This window comes from Gossypium hirsutum, chromosome D11 (genome assembly GCF_007990345.1).
Source record: "Gossypium hirsutum isolate 1008001.06 chromosome D11, Gossypium_hirsutum_v2.1, whole genome shotgun sequence".
Lineage (NCBI taxonomy): Eukaryota > Viridiplantae > Streptophyta > Magnoliopsida > Malvales > Malvaceae > Gossypium > Gossypium hirsutum.
The window spans coordinates 54,850,237-54,866,113 of NC_053447.1; the positions used below are offsets into that span (position 1 = coordinate 54,850,237).

The 15,877-nt window shown below is 34.5% G+C and overlaps 3 protein-coding genes across 18 annotated transcripts; 1 reads left to right on the forward strand and 2 right to left on the reverse strand.

Annotated features, from left to right (window-relative positions):
* Window positions 1-1,784: 1,784 nt before the first annotated feature.
* On the reverse strand, window positions 1,785-6,487 carry LOC107961888 (pentatricopeptide repeat-containing protein At4g20770). 11 transcript variants are annotated; one of them, XR_005920526.1, is made up of 4 exons: window positions 6,013-6,487; window positions 3,160-5,847; window positions 2,841-2,920; window positions 1,785-2,159 (listed from the first exon to the last, which is right to left on the reverse strand). XR_005920526.1 is itself a non-coding variant. In XM_016898051.2 (2 exons), the coding sequence occupies exon 2, from the start codon at window positions 5,807-5,809 to the stop codon at window positions 3,488-3,490; it is 2,322 nt and encodes a 773-aa protein (XP_016753540.2). In that variant the 5' UTR covers window positions 5,810-5,847; window positions 6,013-6,487; the 3' UTR covers window positions 1,785-3,487. The 11 variants fall into 11 exon arrangements, 1 of the variants encoding a protein (XP_016753540.2); XR_005920525.1 differs by having other exon boundaries at window positions 1,785-2,258; XR_005920523.1 differs by adding an exon at window positions 2,196-2,258 and having other exon boundaries at window positions 1,785-2,104; window positions 2,841-5,847.
* Window positions 6,488-8,226: 1,739 nt separating this feature from the next.
* On the forward strand, window positions 8,227-10,595 carry LOC107961889 (tyrosine-specific transport protein). 3 transcript variants are annotated; one of them, XM_016898053.2, is made up of 3 exons: window positions 8,270-9,927; window positions 10,011-10,100; window positions 10,323-10,595. In XM_016898053.2, exons 1-3 carry the CDS (start codon window positions 8,368-8,370, stop codon window positions 10,368-10,370), a joined length of 1,698 nt encoding a protein of 565 aa, XP_016753542.2. In that variant the 5' UTR covers window positions 8,270-8,367; the 3' UTR covers window positions 10,371-10,595. The 3 variants fall into 3 exon arrangements, with proteins under 3 accessions (XP_040960082.1, XP_016753542.2, XP_016753543.2); XM_016898054.2 differs by having other exon boundaries at window positions 8,270-9,905; XM_041104148.1 differs by lacking the exon at window positions 10,323-10,595 and having other exon boundaries at window positions 8,227-9,905; window positions 10,011-10,275.
* Window positions 10,596-10,981: 386 nt separating this feature from the next.
* Window positions 10,982-15,583, reverse strand: LOC107961890 (U11/U12 small nuclear ribonucleoprotein 65 kDa protein). 4 transcript variants are annotated; one of them, XR_001701477.2, is made up of 13 exons: window positions 15,473-15,583; window positions 14,904-15,147; window positions 14,707-14,778; window positions 14,268-14,504; window positions 13,924-14,005; window positions 13,618-13,800; window positions 13,341-13,511; window positions 13,078-13,260; window positions 12,833-12,920; window positions 12,564-12,622; window positions 12,302-12,367; window positions 11,495-11,639; window positions 10,982-11,394 (listed from the first exon to the last, which is right to left on the reverse strand). XR_001701477.2 is itself a non-coding variant. In XM_016898055.2 (12 exons), exons 2-12 carry the CDS (start codon window positions 15,116-15,118, stop codon window positions 11,556-11,558), a joined length of 1,440 nt encoding a protein of 479 aa, XP_016753544.1. In that variant the 5' UTR covers window positions 15,119-15,147; window positions 15,473-15,583; the 3' UTR covers window positions 10,982-11,555. The 4 variants fall into 4 exon arrangements, 2 of the variants coding, with proteins under 2 accessions (XP_016753544.1, XP_016753545.1); XR_005920527.1 differs by having other exon boundaries at window positions 15,366-15,536; XM_016898055.2 differs by having other exon boundaries at window positions 10,982-11,639.
* Window positions 15,584-15,877: the final 294 nt, after the last annotated feature.

The window sequence follows — 15,877 nt, forward strand, 5'->3', positions numbered from 1 at the left end:
TATTATAAGGCAATGGTCAAATTTTAATTTTGGCCCCTAGACCATGCTGAAACTTGACATTTAATTTATATACTTTAATTTTGACATAATTTGATCCCCTACTTTTATGATATAATTAGTTAGTCTTAATAGTTAATATTGTTAACTATTTCAATCAAACTGCTTACATCAATTTTTCTTGAGAACACTATTCCAACAAAAATATTATTCTATTATGACAATTTCAAATGGTCATTTTTAAGAAAAAGCCATAATCAACATTTTCAACGTCATTTTTTTTGTTACATAACTATTAAATGATTTTTTTTAATTTCAAATATCAGACCAGAAAATCTAATAGAAGAAATTTACCAGTGGTTACAATTTAACCTAAACTTTTAATTTGAAAAGTAGAGGATTCTATTTTTAAAAATAAAAGTAGGTGGACTAAATTTCAAATGTACAAAATATATAAGGACTTAGATAATATTTTAACCTTCAAATTTTTACTTTATAATTTAGTACAAACAAACAATTAACCCCACACAAAGCGTCGATCGAAAATCATACTAGTTAACAATGAAAATTATGAACGAGGAAATTAATATTTTAAATATTTTTTATATTTATATAAATCATTGATTTTTAAATATTTTTTATTTTTAATAATTCATGATTAAATTAGGTAAAATCTATGTTTTGAAATTTTGAGATTTAAAATTATTTCTTGAAAATTTATATTTTTCATAGTCAAGAAGAAATTGCGCAATGTGTAGACATTAAGATTTTTTTTTAAAATTAAGACCAAATTAATACAAATATGTGAATTTTGGGAGATAATTTTGTTATGTCAATTTTGATAACTATCGCATCATCTTTTCATTACCGAGTTAGCAGCTAAACCAAAAAAGATAAACACAATTAGTTGAATGATCATTTTATAACTTTTTACAGTTGGGTGATCAAAAGAGAAACTTAAGCATATTTGAATGACATGTAATATAATTTATCCTAATATTTTAATAATAAATAGAATTTATAATTTATAAATATTTGGTAACAAATGTTTTATGATATAAAAATATGAATATCTTAATAACATGAATATAAATATTTATTTAGATCCTACTTAATTTCATTTATCACTTTTAATTCTAATGTTCATTGTCTACTTTCATATATATATATAATATATATAACTTCAAATTAAATTTTAATTGGATATTAATTATTATTAAGTCTATATAATATATTATTATAAATTAAAATTTTATTATTAAAGGAAAATGTTATAATTTATGCTCTGATTGTTTCATTGAAATGATTTTAAGAAAATTTAGGTTTGAGTTTTTAATTGGTGTAATTATTTAGTAGACAAACAATATTATTATATAACTATTATGAGTTAAATGAAAATAAAACACTGCATAAATACCAAAAAGTTTTGTAAAAAATGCTATTTGACATATTCTTATAATTTTTATTTTATATTTAAATTATTGTCAAGAAATTAGATATAGATATAATTTTTAATTATGTATTAATTTAAAGATTAATAAATGATTTTCACACTTACCTAACAACTATATAAATTCAATCATATGCTCCATTTTGAACAATCAACATGAAAACGTTCAACTTCAAACATTTCAAGAATCCACATGGGAGAAATTAATTTATCAACACATCACTGCAATCATATGTCATATGCTGATTCTTATTCTTGTGAATTCTTGCTTGAAAATTTTATAATTCAGAAGCAATTGTACTGACAATGTTAAGGAAGGAAACCAGAATCATGTATCTTCAGAATAATCAGGCCTTAAGACATCTCTCTTATTCATCAGCTGATAACAGAGAAGAACTTAATTCACAAACAGCTCATGATTTAAAGAATCTACACAACAAGTTCTATGATTAACATCCACAATGCTACGAAAGCACAACGATTGATTTCACCAATCATGCCAAGAACGAATTAAGTCGCTCTATACATAGTTTAAAAGAATTAACATTCATAAACTCTGAACCCCGTTACCTTTATAATATTTTTCTCCTCTTCAATCACGCCCTTGATGTAGGCTGAGTTCATGTTTCCAGCTTGAGTAACATATGGTTCTCTCTCCTATGAAGAAAAATACACCGATGATATTCATCATGAGATACCAACAGAAAACTTCCTACAAAAAGAAACCACGCATTGGGATAACCATTACCTCCTCGTACATGTTTCTCCAAGTCCAAAACCCCTTCAGGTCAATATCAATCAAATTTCCTTTCTTGTTGGTTTCCATAAAGAAACACACCAAACGAAATGCATAATTCAGTTTAGTTTGTACAAACCCTCAACTCAAAAATGGTCATGAAGGTGCAGTTTAATTCCTTTTTGCAATTCCATCTCTTTCCATTTTCTCACCAACCAAGATGAATTTCAAAATGTGGTTAACATGTTGCATGTAAAATCAGGTCATAAACAATTTTAGGGAGATACAAATAGACAAAGCTCCTAGGTGTTTGACCAATTACATGTTTCTCCTAATTAAAAGAGTTGGGACTCAAGCTCATGCTTCCCACAAAGTTGTACCTTCTACAAAATAATTGAATATGCAAACAAAAAGACCCAAGTTTGACAGAATATTCACTGTATACCATCAATAAAGAACAAAATGCCATAATAACATGCATGGCCAAGACTTCTACAAGATTTGAGGTTTAAGGTTCCAATCCCTTCTCCCCCTCATTAGGATTTCTCAAACCTTCCAAAACCTAAACAATTTGAAAATGTAATAAATGGATGACATAGAAGAATGTAATGTGAGGAATCAGAATAGAGAAGTTTACAAGAAAATATTAAAGGCAACCTGTGTTGCAACGAAATTATTGGTTTGACAGCATTTTGATTTCCAGCTATGCCCTTAAACCTTTTCAACTCATTCTCTTTCTGCCCACAACAGTCATGCATGTCAGCCAACACAATTGCCACCATTTCACCACAAATGACATTTCAACAGTACGTGATAATATAAAAAACCCAAACCTCAATATCACTAATAAAGGTGAAGCATAGAAAAATCCTAATGATCATTGATCAATGATCACCCCACCAGAAAAAGGAAAACAATAGGCAAAGTAATAGTTTTTAGGTATATACATGACTAGGGGAATATAGGTATTTATTACCACTTTAGAAAGGCACTACCATCCTGTGAACAACAGGGGATGGCAACATGGACTCTTTTGCGGGTTCTTGGGTGATTCGCCACTGAACCTCCACTTCAAAACTCTGCAACATTCTCCACCTTTTTACATAAATAAATAAGTTAAACAATAAGCAAACTATGGCCAAATCATTTTGGTAGCAAAGATCATTGGTTTCCCATGTCATTCTCTTGGCCTTCTATTGAGTGATTTTAGTTGCATCTTCGGCACAGCCCACAAAACCTAAATGACTGATTTCTAACATAGAGAGTAATGTCGTCAAAAGCCTCATTGACCATCCATAAATGTATCACCCAACAAGTAGACATGTATCTTGCTCTTTATCTTCGGTCCAACTATAACCAGGATCCTTAACAATCTGCTTTTCACTCATCAGCTCTCTTATAACTCTTACATCATCCCATCTTCCTAAAGATGAATAGATATTGGCTAAAAGCACATAAGGGGTAGAGCTCTCAGGGTCCAGGCGAAAGAGTTCCTGTGCTGCCTGTTGAGCTAAACTGACATTACCGTGGACTCTACAAGAACTAAGCACAACTTCCCATACAATTGGATCATCTCTATATGGCATCTTTTCCATAAGGAGCTCTGCATCATGAAAATGACCAGCTCGGCTGAGACAGTCAATGATGCAAGTATAATGATCCAATTCTGGGTCAATTCCATGCTCACTCTTCATTGAGTTGAAAATTCTGAACCCCAAGTCTACTAATCCTGAGTGGCTACAAGCAGTCAAAACAGCAATAAAGGTTACAGCATCAGGTTTCGCACCTGATGCAATCATGTCTTCATATAGATGAACCGCCTCATCTCCATATCCATTCTGGGCATATCCATGTATCATCTCATTCCATGTAACGATGTTTCTGACAGGCATCATATCAAAATGCTTCCATGCCCCATCTATGTCACCACATTTACAATACATATCAACAAGAGCAGTGCCTACAAACACATCACTCTCATAACCATCTTTTACTATCTGAGAGTGGACCTGCCTACCTTGAAATAAAGAAGATAATTTCGTGCAACAGCTCAATACTGTGGCATAAGAGAACTCAGTAGGCAACATTCTACCCTGTCGCATTTGCTTAAAGAGCATGAAAGCTTCTCTGTTTAGAGAATTAAGAGTAAGACCTGCAATCATAGAATTCCAACAGACAATATCTAACTCTGGCATGGAAGAAAATATGTGCTCTGCCCTTTCTATCTTCCCACACTTTGAGTACATGCCAATCAGCCCACCAGCAACATAATTATCAGTATGAAGAGCAGCCTTTTGCAAGGCAGCATGGACCTGTTTTCCACCCTCCAGAAAGGCCATTCCAGCACATGAGCCAAGGATAACAGTCACAGTAGTCCGATCAGGTTTTACACTTTGAAACTGCATTTCCCTAAAAAGATCTATTGCTTCTCTGTGATTCTCATTCTGGGAATAGCCAGAGATTATAGCATTCCATGAAATAACACTTGGGCATGACATGTTATCAAACATTTGACGTGCAGTTTCAACATCTCCACCCTTTATACACGCTGCAAGCATATTAATATATGTAACCTCATCAGGTTTAAAACCACTAAACTGCATTCTTTGAAAACACTCAATAGCTTTCCCACTATTTCCTTTCTGGCCATATCCAGCAATCATTATATTCCAGGAGACAACACTGGGTTTTCCCAAAGTATGGAAAACCATCTCAGCACTCTTCATAATCCCATTCTTAGCATACATATCAAGCAATGAGTTGCCCAAATAAAGATCATGTTCAAATCCAAGCTTAAATGCAAGACCATGTATTTGTTCTCCAAGTACAACATTACGTAATAATCTATCTCCATTTTCATAACAGCCAAATTCATCATACTCTCCCCCCTTTGCACAAACACTCAAAACAGCAGACAATGAAACAGAATCAATCCGAACCCCTTTCCGAGACATCATTCTAAACATCTCCAAAGCCTCAACGACCCCATCAATCCTTCCTAACCCACCCATCATTGAAGTAAAAGTAACCTCATTAGGTTCATCAATGTCTGCAAAAATTTGAACAGCTTCCCTCATAACCCCACATTTAGCATAAACAGACAATAACCCATTACAGACAAAGATATTCTTATCAAGACCAATCTTAATGACAAGACCATGACATCTCTTCCCGAGCTGCAAATCAAAAACACTTCCACAGGCACTTAAAACGCTAGCAAAAGTAATATGGGTGGGCAAAAAACCTTCCAAAACCATAAGCTTATAAACATCCAAAGCTTTTTCCTGGTGCCCATTTTTTAACATTAAACTAATCAGGTTGTTCCAGGAAACAACGTTTCTTTCAGGCATTTGTTCGAACACTTTACGGGCAAAAGTTAAGTTCCCAGTTTTGCAATAGAAACTCAAAACGGCGTTCCAGGAATAAATGTCCTTCTGAGGGGTATTGTCGAATGTACGATGAGCATATGTTGGGTCGTTGCATTTGGAATAGAGTTCAATGAGACGGTTGCATAGGAAAGTATTGGTTAAAAGGTTGGTGCGAAGAATGTAAGCATGGAGGACTTTGCCTAGCAGAAGAGATTTGTTGTCTATGCAAGTTTGCAAAAGGTTAGCTATGCCCTTCATGTTGCTTTTGCTTCCCACTTGGCTGTATTTCTTGCAGACTGGTAAACACCAATTCAAAAAACAAATGATGTTAATGATAAATTGGGTTAGTCAATTCTATTCTACCTTATCAGCTATGGGGCTCCAATAAAATGAAATCAATCATATGCACATAAGTGAAAGCCGAACATCAAACAAAGTCGAAAGGGTGTGTAGTTGTGTACCTAAAATCCAGAGTCGAGGCTCGGATGTGCAGCCCGGAGAAATGGTTTCAAATAGCGGTGGAGCAGCCGCCAGTTCGCACCACCGCTAAGAGAGCAGACAATATCTCATGACTCGAGCAGAAGAAATGTTGTAAGTGAAGTTTACGCTGTCAAATGACCTCATTTAATTTCCTTGTCTGTCGGAAGGAGAGGGCTTTGGGTCAAGTCAATGAAGGAGGCCGGGACAGTAGTGGACTAAAGTGGTGAGAAGCTTGTTTGGCGGCGTGGTATTGTGTGTTTCATGGCCGGGGTACCGCCCGAGTTCCGAGTTTGGAGAAAAAATTTAGCCTGGTTTAAGGAATAGGGCTCGCGCTTTCATTTAAGGCTCAGGCTTGGTCTTGTCTACCCTATTTTTTAAGTGAAGTAACCCATTTATGGTTTTTTTTTTTTTTTTTGCGTCAATTTTTAAAAAGTTTTAAGTTGGTCGGAGTTTTCTTTTTGTTCAGTAGAGCTTAACATTTTCTTGTCATCCATTTTATTGAGTTATCTTTTTGTTTGTGGTCATTTTCTCTTACTTGTTTTAAGACTTTTGAAGTGGCGAGTTTAAAATTGGTATAATAACTTATTTAATTTTTAGCGATTATATATTTTATGAATTTGGTCCTAATTTTAATAAAATCAGTAAATCTAATCCTCAACTTTTATATATTATATTAATTTAATCATAATATTTATATTTATATATTTAAAATTATTTTATATTAATATTTAGAAAAATACCTCTTCTCCCTCCCATTCTCCCCTCCCTCTCCTCCACTGTCCCTGGGGGAGGGGTAGGAGGAACAGAAATGGGAAAAGTATTTTTATTTAATATTAATATAAGATAAAGTTTTTGATATATTAACGTAAAATTATGAATAAATCGATATAATACGTAAAAATTGAGGGTTAAATTTGTTGATTTTATTAGAATTAAGATCAAATTGATAAAATATGTAATTGTTAAGGACTAAATTATAATTATACCAATTTCAAAACAGCCATGTCATCCTTCCGTCCAAGTTTTATCAGCAATTAACGGAAAAGGACGAAAAGAGATTAACCCAATAAGTTTGGTGACCAATTTAAAACTTTTTATAGTTAAGTTACAAAAAAATAAAATTGACCATAGTTAAGTGACTTCTATTGTAATTTTTCCAAATTAAATCTCTACTACTATAATGTAAATATTAAAAATATTAAAATGATTAATATAAAAGCTTAATAAATAAAAGATATAAATTTATTACATATTAAATTAAAAATAACCTAAAATTACCTTGGGTTTAACTATTTATAAATATAGGTGGGGTTATACAAAAATTTAGGTCCATATTTTGGGTCGAGTCGAACTTGAGTAAATATGATTTGTAAAAAGAAAAACAAGATGTTTTATTTCTTCATAGATGGTAACAAGTTTGCTTTAACATTGTCTCTCGTTAATTTTAAAATGTGCCTTTAGATTTATAAGTGAGGTTAAATAGACAACTTTTGAAATTAAAATTGCTTTTGAATCTAAAAGCAAAAGCAATATTTTTTTTTAGCTTTTGCATTTGTGAAAATAAACATTTTTAATATGTATTTTATTTAATATTTGTATTGAATACATAATTATTTCATTGTTTAAATTTATTTTAAATAATTAATATTTATATATTCAAAACAAAATATACAAATAATTAACATTAATTTCTTAAAAATACTTAAAATTTAAAATTTAAAATTAATGTTATTTCTCAAAAACACATTTTAACAATAATACAAAACACTTAAATTTTAACCTTTTTTTTTTTGCTAAATACTCTTTCACGACACTTTTGAAAAATTCTTATGAAAAATGCATGTTTCATAAGTTGCTGAGTGCCAATATTGCAAATAAAAAATATGAAAGTAGTATTTCTCTAAATCGTTTTGAAAAAAGAACTAGGGATAAGATAATAAATGTTATATTCTAAAAATATTATTTTTAAGATTCGAAAATGGAAGGTGCGCCGGCAATACTTGATAGTTGATACCAAACATATAAAAATGTATATTACCAAATATTTTACGAGTGTAAGCCCACTTTTAACGTGGCCCATGAAACATGGCTTTGAATGGTTGCTCTTCTTTTTCTTGGATGAGTCCCATTCTTCATTCTTGCCCCTCTAATTGGTCTATATAGATCCATGATCTCCTCCATATAAGTTTTTTTGTACTTCCACTCTGACAAGATAGAAGCTAAGATTTTCCCCTGAAACTTTCCCTACCTATCAGCCTCCATTCAAAGATTCCCAAAAAATTAAAAGTACACAAGATTCTCTAAGATTCTTTTGCTAACAAAGTTGTCTTGCCAATATGTTACTTTCTCACCATCCATCTTTCATCTCACCATTGAAGTCAAGACTCAGTCTTCCATATCTCTACACTCAGCCTCCCAGGCTGTCCATTCCCTACTCACCAGCATTCAAGAATAAGCCTCTTCCATTCTTTGCCATAACCCAACATTTCTTCTCTACATTACCCTCCAAGAATCACCAGCCGCTCCTTAAATCTACACCCCAAAGTTCGGCACTTCCTGTTGTTCCCCTTGATGGTAAGGAACATAATGTTGAAACAGTGAACAAGCAGCTACCAGAAGGATCCCAACAAGAAGACAAGAGCTTCTGGGGTGCTGTTAGTTTGATTATTGGTACGGCTGTAGGGCCTGGAATGTTGGGTTTACCCGCTGCAACGATAATATCAGGTCCACTTCCATCAACCGTTGCCATTATTATTTCTTGGGTTTATGTTATTTCCTCCATCATTCTTATTGCAGAACTAAGTTTTGCAGTAATGGAAGAAGAGGGTGTAGCGGAAGTGAGCTTTACTGGCCTTGCAACAAAGGCATTAGGAAGTCATTTCGGTGCTTTTGTTGCGGTCATTTATGCCTCCCTTAGTTTTTCTTTATTAGTGGCTTGTGTTTCAGGCATTGGTTCAATAGTGTGTCAATGGTTTCCTTGGATGAATTTGTTATTGGCTCATGCTTTGTTTCCACTAGCTACTGGGACTGTTATTATGTTCTTTCCGTTCAAGGTCATTGATGTTTCAAACAGGCTTTTATGCTTCCTCATGCTTTTCTCCATTACTGCATTGGTGGCCATTGGTTTATCTGTGGCCAGAGAAAATGTATTAGGCTCCTTTGCCCATGCCTCATGGAGTCTATCATCAAATTTGCCTGCCATTCCTGTTACTGTACTCACATTAGGATTCCATGTTATCACTCCTTTTATTTGCAAGATTGCTGGAAATTCAGTATCCGAGGCTCGAAAAGCAATACTGATCGGAGGGGCTGTTCCTTTAGTTATGGTTGTGTCATGGAATTTGATTGTTTTAGGACTGGCTGGAAATACCTCCCCCAAAGACCCTATATCCCTTTTACTTTCAGTGAATCCTTCTGCTTTGTCTGCAGTTCAAGGCTTTGCATTTTCTGCTTTGGCAACTAGCCTGGTAGGATATGCTGTAAGCTTTCCAAAGCAACTTCTTGATACCCTGGAACTGGTTCTAGGGAAAACAAATTTGCAAAAGCAAATTCCTTATCAATCTCAGTTGGTCTCTAATGGTTCAGGCAAAGTTGGTTTTGTGATTTATTCGAGTCAGCACGAATGCAGAAAGTTCGGGAAAGTTTCATTTCGATCTGCTTCAGAAGATGAACAACTCTTAAGAACAACTGACCTTAAATCATTAGAAATATTTGTAATGCCACTAGTGCTCAGTGCTCCAGTTCTTATAGCCTCCTTCTTCCGCTCAACTTTTTCAAAAGCCCTTGATTTTGCTGGGGTTTATGCAAACTGTTTCCTCTTTGGCATCCTACCCCCTGCAATGGCATATATACAGCAGTCAAGGAAGAAGCTCAGGTGTTTGCCTAAATATACCAATGTACTGCATATACTTGACAGAAAAAAGATAAATATGTGCACTGCATTTTCCCCATTTCTTGATTAACATCTTCAATTTGACAGGTTCTCGATCCTCCCGGGAGGAGACGTGGCGCTTGCACTACTCTTTGGCGTTGCAGTTGTTTTGGGGATATGGCATTAGATGACTTACAGGTAGTTCTGACAGAAATAAAGATTGTCTTTTCAGACTGACATGAAAGATATCTTCTATGTAGTTGAGATCTATTCATTAGTTGAAATGAATTGTATTATTGAAAGTCTTTCAGATAGCAATATTGTATTATTTAAACTGCAAACAATGAATAGAAATCATATTAAATTGAATGTCTCAGCAGGTGTTAATCATCTGATTTCTATTTCATATCTTTATTACAGATACTTGAACAATCTGTCTCATCTGAAGAGGCAGATCTCCTAAAATGAAGAAGTTGAGATCCTTTTGGACTAAGATTTTCATCTTAAGGAATCAAAATGATACAACATTTTCATTTTGATACTAAATTCAGACCATTCTTCCTGCAAAATGTCATCACCAACAAGGCAACATCTATGGTATGGAATATACAGAATCCCTGAAATCTGAACTGATAAGTTCAGTCTCTTGTTGCTCTTGTTCATATCAATATATCATATTAATTTTTGCTTGAACCAGCAATAAGAAAGTTTACCTTACAAATTAATTGTAACCGTTAATAGATGATGGTAAAGAAAGATGGCATCTTTGAGATTTTCATTACAGTATAGCATCAAAATAAAGCATTGAGAGTGGGAAAATGAAGGCAGTTGAGAGTGGAAGTGGACTTATTTGGGACTCTTTGGTTTCTCTGGGTTTTTTATTAAGAATGAGAAATTGGAAGTACTTTTGATGGTTGTGTTTTACCGAGGAGAATGGGAGAGATGGGTTTGGGTTTGTTGAAGTGAAAGCAACAAAGGAAAAGAATTTGTTTGAATCAAGTGCAACTTGAGCTTGTTATAGCTTGAGCTTGGTTTGATTCAATTATGCATGATAATTTGTTTGAACAAAGCAGAGAAAATGATGAAAAAGGAGTGTTTGAAACCATTGATTATAATAATAATAATATTACAACCTGAAGTATCGAAAGGCTCCAAATAAGTGTAAGCTTTCCTATTCTGTATCTAATTTATTTTATCCAAATTCCAAATCACAATCAGGAGTACCAAGCCTAAAAATAAGTTCTACTTCAGCACAGCATGCTTGTACCCAGTTTATGATCGACCAAGAAAAACTGAGGGCATTGCAACGGCTTCACATTAGAGCTCTGGAACGATAAAGGTTTACCCTAGCGACTCTGCACCTTTAAATTCTGTATCGGCAAGTTGCAAGACCCTGCTCTGCTTTGCTCTCCTTTCACCAATGAAGGTACAAATCATGACTTTTGGAGTGAACCTTCAAGGAAGCCAAGTTGCAAGACCCTGCTCTGCTTTGCTACATGAAAATTTTAGTTGCAAGATATATCATTTCACAAACCCTATCACACATTGCTCGGTGCATCCTTGGGATTATAACATTATGAAGGTAAGACTACCTGACTTAATAAGGCCTAATCAACAATATATGGAGACTTGCTCCTACCACCTCATATCAATTTAATTTGTTTTTGCTGCAGCTGGATTCCGGCCAAACTGGACAATTATTGGTTTGCCTTTGAATACATATCCATTTACGAGGTTCTGCAAGGAAGGAGAATCCAATTGAATACTACATGAGCAGTCCATCACTGCTACCAAAGACAACAAAGAATTGATAGACCTAAAATAAAGCAGTAATCACTGGGAGTAACTACTCCGGTGAGAAATTAAGAACTAAACATGAATAGCTTGTGTACTAAGAATTACCTCTTAGAAGATGGTTAAAGTCACTTGCTAATAAGACTAAACACTTGCTAATGAAGGTTTGTGATTTGCACAAATTTTACAAGTTAATAATTATTGTATAGTAGAAATACAAACAGGAGAGTCTCAAGAATGTTGTTCTGAGCTTCAAAGATGTGTTTAACTTTGCTAACTTTGTCACAAGAAAAAGATTTACTGTGAAAGGGGGCCAGGTCAGCAGTTTAGGCAAAAGAAACATAATGTTGAGATGATAACTTCTAAAGAAGAGAGCTAATTCATCCTGCCTCACTTTTGTATGTTATTCTTTACTACCAAGTTATTTCTAGCTGGTCTGGCTAAGTATCTAATTTTGTTCACACTGGTTTCAACTTCAGTCTGTTCTTTTAAACATTGAGGACAACTGATACTGCTGAGCAGGCTATGCAGCTACTATTACAAGATAAACAAAGTGGACAAACTCCCTTGTAACAGGAAAAAACAAAAACCCGAGATAAACATACCAAAGCACGATGGGCAAGTTCAACTGATGGAAATGTCACAAACGCTTGACCCCTCATCCTTCCCTCCTGAAATCAAAAGATCACTTTCAGCTTCACAATTAGGTAATCACAGCACCTTTTTATTTGCATGCAAGTGAAACACTCTGAACGGCAAGACATTTTATCAACAAAAAGTTCAGCAATAAAGTTGGGAGAAGAAATTTAAATAAGCCAGTGCACATTAGAAATAATGCTACAGAGAGCAATCCAGAAGTAAGGTAACCTGCATTAGCTTCACATTAAGACCGGATGTAGCAGCATCAATGCTTCCAAATAATGATCCTACATTACAACAACATTTAATCAGCCAAAATCTTTTTGCTAATACCAACAAGGAACAAAGTAAAGAGGCATTTAAACTCCAAGTACTTAAAAAGAGCAGTTTTAGCTGGAAAAGTTATAACTACTATCTTCTTTTCCCATTTTATCATGGGCACTGAGTGCTCAAGCTTACTATTTGTGTAAAGTAAGAATAAATCCATTTAGTCTCACCAAATATGAAGTAGAAATCTTCAGGAACAACATCCTTTGCCAAGTTCTTTATATACAACACAGAAGCAGGATTACCAGCTGTATAGTTCTGCAAAACCAAGAGTCCCAGTTCAGTTTATGTTTTCTCAGATGCACATGAACGAAAAGCTTTCATACTTCAAGAGATGAGTAAATGGAAACTAGGGTCATTGCATATTTGATTTAATCTACAATCTAAAAGCATCTGCTGAGATAAGATCGAATACCTTAAACATTGGAAGTGATAAGATTTCTTCTGGGGGCAATTTTCCCTTTTCCAACTCGTCGGCAGAAGTAAATTGTTTAGCATCTAAGCCTTCCTCATTCAGTTCCTCTAAAATCTGTTTATGGTCATCATCAGCACCATCATCTTTCCGCTCATATGGAATGTGTTTGGGGGCAATTTTGATCTGTGAAAACACCGAGAAGATCATCAAACTTCAGAGAGGAAAGGTTACCCTAAAATAGTCCCATTAGATAATAGTATGACCTGTAGTAAAGGGTTCTTCTTTTTCATCAATGGGATTTCTTTTGGGATCAAGGTGGCAGGTTTCACTCCAACAGCTTCATGAGCTACACTTTTATCAATTGCAGGGCCTACAATAACTTCTCGCCTTGCACGCTTCCTTGCAGATTTTGGCACACCTTTGTCATTGACCTCCTACAAACATGTTAGTCAACTAACAATCAACAACTACAGAATTCATAAATACGGTTAGATCTATGTTATTGATTTTCAGCATTTTATTTTAGCAGCAGTATCTTGCCTCATCCGAAGACTCCATTTCAGATTCACTAGAAGATGCATCTTCCAAATGAGGCTGAGCAGGTGTGGAAGCAGGAGGTGGGGGTGGTTGTTGTGGTGCAGGTACTGGAGGTGGCAGAGGTGGTGTGGGCAAAGCCATACGAAATGGAGCTGGAATATTCATTTTATTCATTAGGTGCAACACCTGAAATTGAGATACTGTGTTGGTAAGGGACATATCTCCAACTATGGTTACAAGAACCTAAAAGGAAAGATCATAAAATATTTAAGCAGGTTTACAATAAAGTGAAACAAAAAAAAAAAAAACCTGAGTATAGAAGCGGGGAACAGCAATAAGTGCATTGACAATATTAGTCAAAATATTTCCATCTGGTGGAGGGTAAGCATATCTGCACCACAAATATGCATAAGCTTTTGTTCATATCTGACATGTTCATTGCATTTAGAAAGAAAGCAGGATACCCTATTCAAACTATAAAATCATTATTGAATAAATCCTTATCCACTGGTGGCAAAAAAAAACCCAACTTTATGCCGATTACTGTATACGATGTGTGCATAATACTTGACATTATATTAGGACCTTTATATTTCAAGCATCTGCTGATAAAGAGTAAAAGGAAACTTGAAAGGATAGAAGGAAAGACTCACTCAAGGTGAGGAGGAAATGGATAGTCTACACCAAGTCTAGGAGCAATTGGTTCACTAGCAGGTATTGATCCCGATCTTGAACCTAGATTCGGGTCTCTGGTCGAGTTGGCATCTTTCAGCAAAGATGCAGATTGTGAAAAATCCTTTCCAAGCTGAACTCCAGTTTGTTGAGGTTTATTTTGCTCAGCCGGCTTACTAGCTCTCTCCACTAACAAGACTTTACCAAGAAACTTCAGGCTGGGACACCAAATAAATAGGATAGTCAGATACTGGTTTCTGATGTTGTATTGATATCAACAAATAAAAACATAATTGATACACAAATCATGAAATATAACTATAATACAGGGGTTCCCATCTAATGCCAGTGAGAGATAACTCAAATGTTTGATAAACCAAGTGCCTAACATGGGAGAACAAACATAAGCAAGATATTTACCCATTTAATTGACGATGCGCTTGAGAAGCCAATGCTTCATTTTTGAAATCCACAAATGCACAGTTTCTCAACCTATTTAACCAAATAAGGAAAAATGATTATGCATAATAAAAACAAAGATATACAAGGCCTTGGAAACTAATTTCAAATTGAATAAAATTTATAAAGGAACCATCAAAAGTTTAAAATTCATTTACTTTCCACTAGAGCAAGGTTGAACAGATGACGCTCCGTAGTGAGAGAAAAGCCGCAAGAGGGTTTCAGGAGGAATGGCCTCGGGAAGATGCCGAATCAAAAGGGTAGCCACAGAATCCGCTCCTATAGGGTTTGACGTTGCTCCTTCAACACCTTGATATCCAAATTGCTGCATTTGAGGACTGCTAAAAGGCTGTGATGATGGAATAGCAGCCATTAAAGCATCACAGTACCTTATTTCGTTTCCTAAAAATAATAATAAAATCCAAAGATTACACCTAGGCCATTGAAATGTAGATGACTAAAAGAAATTAACACATAATTTCTTGCATTGAATTTTGACCAAAACCCATAATATAGTAAAAGGACTCCAAACTTAGAAATGAAAAATAACAACAACAACAAAACACTGCCAGCATGGAGACATAAAACCATACAAAATTAACAAGAAATACAGTTCTTACAATCAAATTTGTCAGAAAAAAAAAGAGAGAACTTTTCAGAAACCCAAATGTGATTTCTTAGTTTCCGTATATATATTTCACATTATAAGGTAAAATAAAAATTGCACCTTAGATTTTTGGGTATTAATTTGCTTGCTGCTGCTCGCTTGTTCTTTTTCTGAAAAAATTCCGTCCCCAGGGAGGGTTCTAAAAGAAGAATTGATGGGTTTATGAGGATGGATCTAATCTAATGATCTATGGGGGCTTTGGGGTTTCATAATGGGCTTTTGAGATCCAAATTTTCTGGTTTGTTAGTGATGCCTGGGCTTTTCTTTCTGGTTCTAATAATGTCTGGGCTTTGTTTTCAGTTGATGAACACCATTCTATAAATCTTTATTTTTTAAACCACATCAAGTTTTCTAAATTAGTGGGTTTACGTTTCGGTCATTTAACTTTAAAAAATTACAAAATACTCATTAAATTATTTAAAAGTTTTCATTTAAGTCATTGAACTATTAAAATCATTATTGTAT